This window comes from Manis pentadactyla, chromosome 7, assembly GCF_030020395.1.
Source record: "Manis pentadactyla isolate mManPen7 chromosome 7, mManPen7.hap1, whole genome shotgun sequence".
Classification (NCBI taxonomy): domain Eukaryota; kingdom Metazoa; phylum Chordata; class Mammalia; order Pholidota; family Manidae; genus Manis; species Manis pentadactyla.
In genome coordinates, this window is record NC_080025.1 from 54249038 (window position 1) to 54261699 (window position 12662).

At 41.3% G+C, this 12662-nt stretch overlaps 1 protein-coding gene across 2 annotated transcripts in view; it reads left to right on the plus strand.

Annotated features, from left to right (window-relative positions):
* The window catches only part of AMPH (amphiphysin), a 228175-nt gene that overhangs the window by 94523 nt on the left and 120990 nt on the right, over positions 1-12662 (plus strand). For both annotated transcript variants that reach the window (XM_036918931.2, XM_036918932.2), the window contains exon 2: positions 96-176. In XM_036918931.2, the coding sequence (XP_036774826.2) occupies positions 96-176 (81 nt within the window). The remainder of the gene's footprint in view (positions 1-95; positions 177-12662) is intronic.

The following is a 12662-nucleotide window of genomic DNA, read 5'->3' on the forward strand; positions in this document are numbered from 1 at the left end:
GTGAGGGCTCCTCAGAAGAGCAAAACAGCAGTCTTGCTTTGCTTTTATTTGAGAACATTGTTAAATCAAGCCATTTTGTTGTGTTTGCAATCTAGGTTCTTCAGAAGCTGGGGAAAGCTGATGAGACAAAAGATGAACAGTTTGAAGAGTATGTCCAGAACTTCAAACGGCAAGAGGTAAGCGCGTGGGTCTAGTTTAGGGAGTGGGACGACTCTGTTGGTGCCTTGCTATGTAGCCAGGATGCTTTGAGGTTGAGTGAAGGACTTCACTGTTGGGGTTGGCATTCATCAGAGGGCAACACTTGCTTCTTTTGTAGACTTCCTTGTGTACAGTAAAGCGAGAGGCCAGAGGCATTACAGGAAGATTTGTGTTTTGGAATTCTAGGAGATGAAGACTTTGCTTCTCTGGGGCTCTTCAGTACAGATTTCTGCTCTTAAGGAAAGATAATGTTTCTGGTGATTTATATTCCACTAAGTATTAAAGAAGCAGAAGTTAAATACTTCTGGCAGAATTATTTTAATTGTTCCATGCTTCAAGGTCATACATTCTCAATGGGGATTTCCCCCAAGAGGGTGAAAACTGGTTCTTGGTAGGTGAAGAAATTTATCTATTTTTATGCGTATACATCCCAGAAACAGATATATAGTTTTTTTATGGTATTAAAATTTCATGGGAGGGGTATGTGATTAGGAAAAAATGTCTAATAAGACTCCTCAGGGGAGGCGGTAATGAGAAAAAGGTTGAGAAACATGGTTTGTAATGTTTGTTCCCTCAATGGGCTGCTATGTGTTTAACGGACACTTGGATAAAGAAACAAACTAACTTTTAAGTTATCTGATTATATGTCTAAGGCTTGAATAATTGGCTAGAACATGGCTCTTAGAGAGCATGCATGAGGTCAGGGAGAGGGGAGATACAGGCAGGGCTCTCTGGGGTTAGAAGCCTCAAACCTTGAGACTGCGCTAGAGGTGTGGCAGGAAGAAGGCGGGGCCAGCAGACTCTGGGAAGTGGGGATTGGACATGGAGACAGTGTGAGGACACATTTATTTTCCTGCCGTCATTGGAGCTGCCATTGTTCCCGGAGGAAGCTGTGGCTTTTGAGATGACAACCCAGAAATAATGGGGGATAATCACAGGTTTTATTCCCCTCTTTGCTCCTGTTTGCAGATCCCTGATCCTGGAGATTTCTTTCTCCCACAGGTGGACCAGGATCCCCACCGTTTGTCTCGCTGGAGACATGCTGTATCTGCCTCACCAAGAGGGGTTATAAAGTCCAGCAGGCATAGAGCCTGGTAGACTAGTCCTCACCAAGACATATTCCTGAATACATCCAATTTTATCCTAAGACTTGAGTTGACGTGTGCACATAGTCCTCACTTTACTAAGTCATAGCAATCTTGTTCCAGCTGAAAATGAGGAGAGAGAGAAGGGAGCTGGAGAAAAGGACAGTAATGGAAAAATAGAACATGTCCCAGTAACTGAGAGCTTCGGATTTATGAAGTTAAAAAAGAGAATTCCTAGACAAGTGTCATTCCACAGACCAGGTCATCTCCCAGTCTCTTTCTGAACAGATTTTCCACAGCTCCTCATGTCCTCATGTGGTGAGTTCTCAAACATCCTCTCATGCACTTGGATAATAACACTCACGTAGACTATCGTCTTGGGTCACAGCAATGTCCCACAGGAGACCTTGTCAGTAGGTGCCCTGTGCTTTGAGGGCACCCCACAAATCTGCTTTAGGGAGTTGGATTTAGGTAGAAGAAATGACGCGTGTTTACTGTTCTCCCTACCTGAGGATTTACACTTAACCCCTTGAAACCCAGGCTTCCTGTCTGATGTGTCTCTGTGGAGCTAATTAATTAGTTCTTGGCTCTTGATCTTTTTCTATATCATTTTTTTTCTTTAAAATTTTTATTTTGGTATCATTAATCTACAATTACATGAAGGACATTATGTTTACTAGGCTCCCCCCTTCACCAAGTCCCCACCACATACCCGTTCACAGTCACTGTCCTTCAACATAGTAAGATGCTGTAAAATCACTACTTGTCTTCTCTGTGTTGCACAGCCCTCCCCGTGGCCCCCAAACACTATACATGCTAATTGTAATGCCCCCTTTCTTTTTTTCCCGCCCTTATCCCTCCCTTCTCACCCGTCCTCCCCAGTGCCTTTCCCTTTGGTAATTATTAGTCCATTCTTGGGTTCTTTGCTTCTGTTGCTGTTTTGTTCCTTCAGTTTTCTTTTGTTCTTATACTCCATATATGAGTGAAATCATTTGGTACTTGTCTTTCTCCGCCTGGCTTATTTCACTGAGCATAATACCCTCTAGCACCATCCATGTTGTTGCGAATGGTAGGATCTGTTTTTTTCTTATGGCTGCATAATATTCCATTGTGTATATGTACCACATCTTCTTTATCCATTCATCTACTAATGGACATTTAGGTTACTTCCGTATCTTGGCTATTGTAAATAGTGCAGCGATAAACATAGGGGTGCATCTGTCTTTTTCAAACTGGAGTGCTGCATTCTTGGGGTAAATTCCTAGAAGTGGAATTTCTGGGTCAAATGGTATTTCTATTTTGAGCATTTTGAGGAACCTTCATACTGCTTTCCACAATGGTTGAACTAATTTACATTCCCACCAGCAGTGTCGGAGGGTTCCCCTTTCTCCACAACCTCGCCAACATTTGTTGTTGTTTGTCTTTTGGATGGTAGCCATCCTTACTGGTGTGAGCTGATATCTCATTGTGGTTTTAATTTGCATTTCTCTGATGACAAGCGATGTGGAGCATCTTTTCATGTGTCTGTTGGCCATCTGAATTTCTTCTTTAGAGAACTGTCTATTCAGCTCCTCTGCCCATTTTTTAATTGGGTTATTTGCTTTTTGTTTGTTGAGGTGTGTGAGCTCTTTATATATTTTGGATGTCAACCCTTTATCGGATCTGTCATTTACGAATATATTCTCCCATACTGTAGGATACCTTTTTGTTCTATTGATGGTGTCCTTTGCTGTACAGAAGCTTTTCAGCTTGATATAGTCCCATTTGTTCATTTTTGCATTTGTTTCCCTTGCCCAGGGAGGTATGTTCAAGAAGAGGTCACTCATGTTTATGTCTAAGAGATTTTTGCCTATGTTTTTATCTAAGAGTTTTATGGTTTCATGACTTACATTCAAGTCTTTGATCCATTTTGAATTTACTTTTGTGTATGGCATTAGGCAGTGATCCAGTTTCATTCTCTTACATGTAGCTGTCCAGTTTTGCCAGCACCATCTGTTGAAGAGACTGTCATTTCCCCATTGTATGTCCATGGCCCCTTTATCGAATATTAGTTGACCATGTATGTTTGGGTTAATGTTTGGAGTCTCTATTCTGTTCCATTGGTCTGTGGCTCTGTTCTTGTGCCAGTACCAAATTGTCTTGATTACTGTGGCTTTGTAGTAGAGCTTGAAGTTGGGGAGTGAGATTCTCCCCACTTTATTCTTCCTTCTCAGGATTGCTTTAGCTATTCGGAGTCTTTGGTGTTTCCATATGAATTTTTGAACTATTTGTTCCAGTTCATTGAAGGATGCTGTTGGTAGTTTGATAGGGATTGCATCGAATCTGTATATTGCTTTGGTCAGGATGGCCATTTTGACGATATTAATTCTTCCTAGCCAGGAGCATGGGATGCGTTTCCATTTGTTAGTGATCTCTTTAATTTCTCTTAAGAGTGTCTTATAGTTTTCCGGGTATAGGTCTTTCACTTCCTTGGTTGGGTTTATTCCTAGGTTTTTTATTCTTTTTGATGCTATTGTGAATGGAATTGTCTTCCTGATTTCTCTTTTTATTAATTCATTGTTAGTGTATAGGAAAGCCACAGATTTCTGTGTGTTAATTTTGTATCCTGCAACTTTGCTGAATTCTGGTATTAGCTCTAGTAGTTTCAGAGTGGAGTCTTTAGGGTTTTTTATGTACAATATCGTGTCATCTGCAAATAGTGACAGTTTGACTTCTTCTTTACCAATCTGGATTACTTGTATTTCTTTGTTTTGTCTAATTGCTATGGCTAGGACCTCCAGTACTATGTTGAATAACAGTGGGGAGAGTGGGCATCCCTGTCTTGTTCCCGATAGCAGAGGAAAAGCTTTCAGCTTCTTGCTGTTCAGTATGATGTTGGCTGTGGGTTTATCATATATGGCCTTTATTATGTTGAGGTACTTGCCCTCTATACCCATTTTGCTGAGAGTTTTTATCATGAATGGATGTTGAATTTTGTCGAATGCTTTTTCAACATCTATGGAGATGATCATGTGGTTTTTGTCCTTCTTTTTGTTGATGTGGTGGATGATGTTGATGGATTTTCGAATGTTGTACCATCCTTGCATCCCTGGGATGAATCCCACTTGGTCCTGGTGTATGATCCTTTTGAGATATTTTTTAATTCGGTTTGCTAATATTTTATTGAGTACTTTTGCATCTATGTTCATCAGGGTTTTTGGTCTTTAATTTTCTTTTTTGGTGGGGCCTTTGCCTGGTTTTGGTATTAGGGTGATGTTGGCTTCATAGAATGAGTTTGGGAGTATTCCCTCCTCTTCTATTTTTTGGAAAACTTTAAGGAGAATGGGTATTATGTCTTCTCTGTATGTCTGATAAAATTCTGAGGTAAATCCATCTGGCCCGGGGGTTTTGTTCTTTGGTAGGTTTTTGATTACCGCTTCAATTCCATTGCTGGTAATTGGTCTGTTTAGATTTTCTGTTTCTTTCTGGGTCAGTCTTGGAAGGTTGTATTTTTCTAGGAAGTTGTCCATTTCTCCTAGGCTTTCCAGCTTGTTAGCATATAGGATTTCATAGTAGTCTTTAATAATTCTTTGTATTTCTGTGGAGTCTGTCGTGATTTTTCCATTCTCATTTCTGATTCTGTTGATGTGTGTTGATTCTCTTTTTCTCTTAAGTTTGACTAGAGGCTTATCTATTTTGTTTATTTTCTCAAGGAACCAGCTCTTGGTTTCATTGATTTTTGCTATTGTTTTATTCTTCTCAATTTTGTTTATTTCTTCTCTGATCTTTATTATGTCCCTTCTTCTGCTGACTTTAGGCCTCATTTGTTCTTCTTTTTCCAGTTTCAATAATTGTGATGTTAGACTATTCATTTGGGATTGTTCTTCCTTCTTCAAGTGTGCCTGGATCACTATATACTTTCATCTTAAGACTGTTTTCGCTGCGTCCCACAGAAGTTGGGGCTTTGTGTTGTTGTTGTCATTTGTTTCCATATATTCCTTGATCTCTATTTTAATTTGTTCGTTGATCCATTGATTATTTAGGAGCATGTTGTTAAGCCTCCATGTGTTTGTGAGCCTTTTTGTTTTCTTTGTAGAATTTATTTCTAGTTTTATACCTTTGTGGTCTGAAAAGTTGGTTGGTAGAATTTCAATATTTTGGAATTTACTGGGGCTCTTTTTGTGGGCTAGTATGTGGTCTATTCTGGAGAATGTTCCATGTGCACTTGAGAAGAATGTATATCCTGTTGCTTTTGGATGTAGAGTTCTATAGATGTCTATTAGGTCCATCTGTTCTAGTGTGTTGTTCAGTGCTTCCGTGTCCTTACTTATTTTCTGCCCAGTGTATCTATCCTGAGTGGCGTGTTGAAGTCTCCTAAAAGGAATGCATTGCATTCTATTTCCCCCTTTAGTTCTGTTAGTATTTGTTTCACATATGCTGGTGCTCCTGTGTTGGGTGCATATATATTTAGAATGGTTATATCCTCTTGTTGGACTGAGCCCTTTATCATTACGTAATGTCGTTCTTTATCTCTTGTTACTTTATTTGTTTTGAAGTCTATTTTGTCTGATATTAGTACTGCAACCCCTGCTTTCTTCTCTCTGTTGTTTGCCTGAAATATGTTTTTCCATCCCTTAACTTTTAGTCTGTGCATGTCTTTAGGTTTGAGGTGAGTTTCTTGTAAGCATCATATAATGGTTCTTGCTTTTTTATACATTCTATTACTCTGTGTCTTTTGATTGGTGCATTCAGTCCATTTACATTTATGGTGGCTATTGAAAGATATGTACTCATTGCCATTGCAGGCTTTAAGTTTGTGGTTACCAAAGGTTCAAGGTTAGCTTCTTTACTATCTTACTGTCTAACTTAACTCACTTATTGAGCTATTATAAACACGGTCTGATGATTCTTTATTTCTCTCCCTTCTTATTCCTCCTCCTCCCTTCTTCATATGTTGGGTGTTTTGTTCTGTGCTCTTTTTAGGAGTGCTTCCATCTAGAGCAGTCCCTGTAAGATGCCCTGTAGACGTGGTTTGTGGGAGGCAAATTCCATCAACTTTTGCTTGTCTGGGAATTGTTTAATCCCTCCTTCATATTTAAATGATAATCGTGCTGGATACAGTAATTTTGGTTCGAGGCCCGTCTGTTTCATTGCATTAAATATATCATGCCATTCTCTTCTGGCCTGTAGGGTTTCTGTTGAGAAGTCTGATGATAGCCTGATGGGTTTTCCTTTGTAGGTGACCTTTTTTTTCTTTCTGGCTGCCTTTAATACTTTGTCCTTGTCTTTGATCTTTGCCATTTTAATTATTATGTGTCTTGGTTTTGCACTCCTTGGATCCCTTGTCATGGGAGTTCTGTGTAACTCTGTGGTCCAAGAGGCCATTTCGTCCCCTAGTTTGGGACAGTTTTCAGCAATTATTTCTTCAAAGATACTTTCTATCCCTTTTTCTCTCTCTTCTTCTTCTGGTACCCCTGTCATGTGGATATTGTTCTGTTTCGATTGGTCACTCAGTTCTCTTAAAATTCTTTCATTCCTGGAGATCCTTTTATCTCTCTCTGCATCAGCTTCTCTGCATTCCTGTTCTCTGTTTTCTAGTCCATTAATGGTCTCTTGCATCTCATCCATTCTGTTTTGAAGTCCTTCCAGAGCTTGTTTTATTTCTGTATTCTCCCTCCTTAGTTCTTGCATATTTCTCTGCAAGTCCATCAGCATAGTTATGACTTTGGTTTGAATTCTTTTTCAGGAAGACTGGTTAAATCTATCTCCCCAGGTTCCTTCTCAGGGGAAGATGTAGCAGATGTTGAAGCTCTCTGGTTAGTCTTGTCTGGATCAAATTTTTTTGTCTTTTCATGTTGATAGGTGCAATGGTGAGCTATTCACTTTCTGTCAGCTGGGAGAGCCAAGGCTTTCCATTTGCTCCTGGCCTTTCTTTACTGGGACAACTGCGACCCCTAGTGGCTTGTCTTGGGCAATTGTGTGTAGACTGGGTCTTTGTGTCTTGCCCGGCCGGTATGTAGGAAGCTCCCTTGCTGTGGGCGTGGCCAGCCTCAGGCAGCTTCTCTGCTATGGCGGGGCCCCCAGAGGGGTAATGGGCAGCGGGCTGTTTGGCTGTTTACCTCCGTAAGGGGTCTCAAAGCTGTTGCCCAGGGGGTTAGTGCGCCCGGTGTTCCCTGTAATTTCCAGCTGCTGGACTGTGACCCGCGATGCTTCTGTCCAGCTGTGGTGTCCCTGTCCCTTTAAGACTTTCAAAAAGCATTCACTTTTCTTTGTCACAGGGGCGCAGGCTTTGGGATCCGCTCAAAGATCTTGCTGCCCTGTTTCCCTAGTTTCCAGCACCCCACGCATGCACTGTGTCTGTGCTCTGGTGCGGATGGCTGGGGCTGGGTGATTAGCAGTCCTGGGCTCCCTCTCCCTCCCGCTCCAACTCCTCTCCTCCCCCCGGGAGCTGGGGTTAGGGGCGCTCGGGTCCCGCTGGGCCACGGCTTGTATCTTACCCTTTTACCAGGCTCTGGGTTCTCGCAGGTGTGGATGTGGTCTGGCTGTTGTCCTGTGTCTTCTGGTCTCTCTTTTAGGATTAGTTGTATTTGTTGTATTTTCAAAAATATGTTATGTTTTTGGGAGGAGATTCCCACTGTCCTACTCACGCCGCCATCTTGACTCCACCCCCTCTCTATCATTTTTATGGCATTTTGATATTGTTAGAGCCCCGGAAGTATCAAGTTCACGAATGCACTTTGCATTTTCCAATTACAGTGACTTTTTATTGCTCCTTTTTGGACTTTGTTGACTGAACCAAGTGAGGATTGTTTTTTGTCCAGGGTACTAGAGAAAAAGCTGATGGGTTAAATCACCAGCTTCATCAGTTAAATGATCTGTGCTGCTCAGAGCAGCATCGTGGGCTGGCTTTATAATGCTGCTCTGCATCTATTCTTGTCACTATACATGTTTTCCATGTTACGGAGCAAGGAGTATACTCTCATCCTTTTTTATTTTTATTGTTTCTTATGGTTCACAAAACACTTTACTTCATTAAGTCCTCACAACAACACTGTGAGGAAGGCACACTCTTTGAGATAAAATGACTTGGCCACAGTCACTTCGTTAGTAAGGGAGACACTCAGCAGCCTGGTCAGGAAAACAGGAGCAGGTCTTCAGAGGCATTCTGGTAACATTAGGCCTTTCACCACACCCCGGCCTCTGTGTTCCCTCACCAGACAGTTATCTACAAACTCAAATTCCCCTCTTCCATCTTGGAAAGACAGGCTGAGGACTGGTGAAACATGCAGCTCACATCAAAAGCTAACAGTCTCCAGCCCCAAAGTCCCAGTGCCAAGGCGGTGAGAAGAGCACAGTCTGCCCCGCTGCAAGCCTCAGACTCTGTGTCCTGGGCCCAGACCAGGACCGGCCTGAGCAGGTGGGCCGTGCAGGAGCCCACCACTGCAACAGCCGCTGTATCCCCTGCCGCTGCCCGCTGGCTGCCCCAGATGCGGTCACTGCTAAACGGAGATGCTGTCATTCTTGGACATCAGTGCCTAAGTTCTCTCAAGAATATTAGCAGATTTCAAGACCTGAATAAAACTTCAAAATTTGGGAAAATTTCAACAAGCAATTCTACTTTGTAAGGGTCAAGCAAATAGAATGGATATGTAGAAGTCCTCTGTGGCTCCCTTTGAAAACATTTTTGCATCAAAAACATGTTTCATTTTGATATTTTTTGTTTTGGTCCCAAGGAGTAAATTTATAGTCTTTTTAGTACAGTGTAGAGGGATGGTACTTTGACCCTGTCTGTAGGAGGGTAAGAGAGAAATTTATTAATTTTCCATGGAAGCATATTAAAGGTTGGGAAGAATAGCTGAAGGCTGAATTTATTAGAGAAAAATGTATCCCTTTAACCCCCAAAATGTATTGGTGACCAGTTCACATCTGTTGCATATGCTGAAAAAGATGTGGTGCTTCTACTGAAGCATTAACCTGGCAAGAAGGATCTACTAAGATTGTGGTGACCCCTAGAAGGCCTATGATCACATTATGTAACAGTGAATCACTGCAATAAAGGCAGAGGCATTATCTAAAGGCAACAGACTCTAAAGATATTATCTGACCTGCGAGATCTAGATTTCATATTTTTTCATGAATATGTATTTTTTAAATCCAAAAAGATACTATTTACAGTATAAAATAAAAAGTGTTTGGACTGTGTGTTGCATGATAGTCATCTGGCCATGTGCAGTTAGTACTCTATCCAAAGTAGGTCATTCTAGAATGTTCGACAAAGTGTTCAAACATTTTGGGGCCTAATGAATTTGCTTTTAAATTTCCTTACATAAAATCATAAAAGTCATACTGATATGTTCCCTGCTTGTTCATGTTGGAAACAAAGGGGGCAGAAGGGTCTGTGTTTGAACTCTACATTGAGGCTTAGTTTTTATCTTATTCCAACCCCAAACCCCCTTTCCTAAAAGGTGTTTTTTGTAAGACTGAGAGCGTGGGTGAAGAGTCTGTACATATTCTCTCAGTTGTCCATTGCTCCCCCCACCCCCAATGCTGTAGTTTTTGTGGTCCAGATTTTATAAGCGGCTCAACTAGGACAAGGAAGGAAAGGAGGGAGGGTAGGATGGGATAAAGGGAATGGAGGGAACTCCTCTACCAAGCACTCGGGATTTTTCCATGATGACAAGTGCTAAGGAGAGCAAGTCTTATCAAAATTCAGCAGGAAGAAATGATTTCTGACTTCAACATTTCCTCCCCAGAGGATTTTCTTTTTCCATTCTATTTTGCCTCTTTTCCCAGAGCCACTAAGTAGCAGAATTGACTGGCATGAATATCAGCTTTCATTTCACCCAGTTGCCTGCTGAGATCCGTTAATGAGCAGAAAGAAGGTCCCAAAGTGTAAAGAAGGTCCTTGGCCTCTCTCCCTCCTTCTTGCTAATCAGCTTGCCCACTGAGATGCCATGCTTCTCAGTGTACTGATTACAATGATAAAATAACTCGTGCAGTGTGCACCCAGGCAACCAGGTATTTGGCCACTTCGGTGAGTGCAGATGTGAGCACCCAATGGAGGTGTGATCTGAGAACAACGCTTCAAATACAGGGAAGGGGAGTCTCCCTTTACTTACCTGCACAGCTTTTCATCCTCTTGAAATATGAAGAAGGAAGAAAATACTGGTACCTTGAAATTCTCTCTAATTGTGAGAATTCAGAACCAGTGATTCCAATTATTTGGATAATGCAGTGACTGTGAAAGCTGGAGTCAAGCCTTCTTTTTACATACAGGGATCCTGTGTGACTGCCTTTATCTTTCTCTCTCCACCGAATCTAGTGCTTTGCACATAAGTTTTAAGATACTCATTAAACTTGAAGTTGAACTAGTGCCAGAAATGATAATTTTGAGCCTGTTTTTATTTCTGGGCAGAAGAGATATTGAATATTGTGTGAATTTTTCTAAGCACTTTCACAACATCTTTAAGGATGTATGCATATAAATAATTAAAAATAAAAAATTACAGAAAAGATGTGTTAAAAAAAAGAACATAAATACAAAATATACTCCCACGGTGTGTTGATGTGCAGATAAACTTATTTCTGGCAAGTCACATTAACATCCTGAAGATGTCTGAGATTTTCTTGAGCAGATAGGCCTAGCAGGTACATTAGAACTGCTTCTTTTGACCACAGATAACAAGAAGGTAACTGCTTTTTGATTCACAGATGATGTGAATATGTTAGTTTATCTACCTTTCGTTATTTCAATAGTGACCTTGTGAAATGGCCTCTGCCTTGACTGAATGTGAGCCTGTTGGGTCTGTGTGGGGTAATGATCCGGTTCTAAAGGACAGCATCCTAGCTGGAGCTCGGAGAGCCTCAGTCAGCTTACAGAGCCTCCTGTCAGGTCCCCAGACCTTCTGGATTCTGAGTAAGAGCCTCAGGTGCTAAGTGTCCTGCCCACCAGAGCAGAGGTTCTCAAACTTCAGCTGAGCAGAACCACAGAGAAGGCCTCGGAACAAAACAGATTGCTGGCCGCCCTCACCTGCAGCTTCCAGTGCAGCAGGGCTGGGGGAGCTGGAGAAGTTACATTTCTGACGGGTTCCAGGTGATGCTGGTGCTGCTAGCCCAGGGGCAGCCCAGCAAGGACCAGTGCTTCCGTCTCTGTTCACAGTTTTTTGCAGGTGCTTCCTCTGATTAGTTCTTGAAACTTCAATCCATGTTTGATGTCTATATTTAGTATCTTCATGACAAAATATGGATAGAGATTTGATGGCTCTGAATTATGTATGGTCTGCAGAGCTCAGATCTGCTGAGATGCTCTTGTCTATGGCAGGTGTGACTCAGGGTATGGGGGGCAGACCTCCTTCCCTAGGTGACTGCCATGGATGTGGAAGGCCCTGGGAAGCCACACACGCCCCTGGGGGAGAGAAAATGCATATTGCTCACACCTCAGGGAGAAGGACTTAAATACACCTCTTTTTAGATACTCAGGCTTCATAGGGCAAAGTATAGAAAGTATTAGGTTCTGAGGAAAAAATGAAGGGTGCTTATTTGGGGGTCACATAAGTGCAGCAAATATAAAGCCTTGAAAATGAGGAGATTGTCTTTCAAAACAGCTGAAGCAATGATGGAAGGGAAATTTATAGCAGTACATGCTTACATTGGAAACAAAGAAAGGTCTCAGGTCAACAATCTAAGTGCCTATCTCAAGAAAGTGGAAAAAGAGCAAAACAAACCCCAAGCAAGCAGCAGGAAGGGAGGGAAAAAGGTAAGAGCAGAAATCAATGGAACTGAAAATAGGAAAACAATAGTGAAAACAAATGAAATAAAAAGCTGATTCTTTGAAAAAAATCAATCAATTTGATAAACTTTTAGCAAAACTGACAAAAAAGGAGACAAAAATTATCGATATCAGGAAGGAAATAAAAGATATCACTATAGATCCTATAGCCATTTAAAGGGCTAAGGGAATACAATGAACAGCTCTATTTCTTTATTGTTAACAAGGACAGGACAGAAGAGTCACCTATGAAAGAAAATGGCATGTGTAAAAGCCAGAAGTTGAGAAAGAGAACACCACCTTTGAAAAATTTCAGACAATTTAATAATTTTGATGCTAAGAGCTGAGCCGGGTGAGTGAGGGTGTGAAATGAGCCTGGAGAGGTAAACAGGCCAAGAAAAACCTTATTTAGTTCTTGTTTTTCTTTCTTTCTTTTCTCCCCACCAGCTTTACTGGGGTATAGTTGACATACAATAATATTGGGCCAGGTTAAGATACAAAGGTGTTGATTTAATACTTACATGTTGCAAAATGATTGCCTCCATAGAGTCACATTGTCTAATTACTATTTCTTTTTTCATGGTGAGAACATTAAAATCTATTCTGTTGGTGACTTTCAAGTATATGCTACG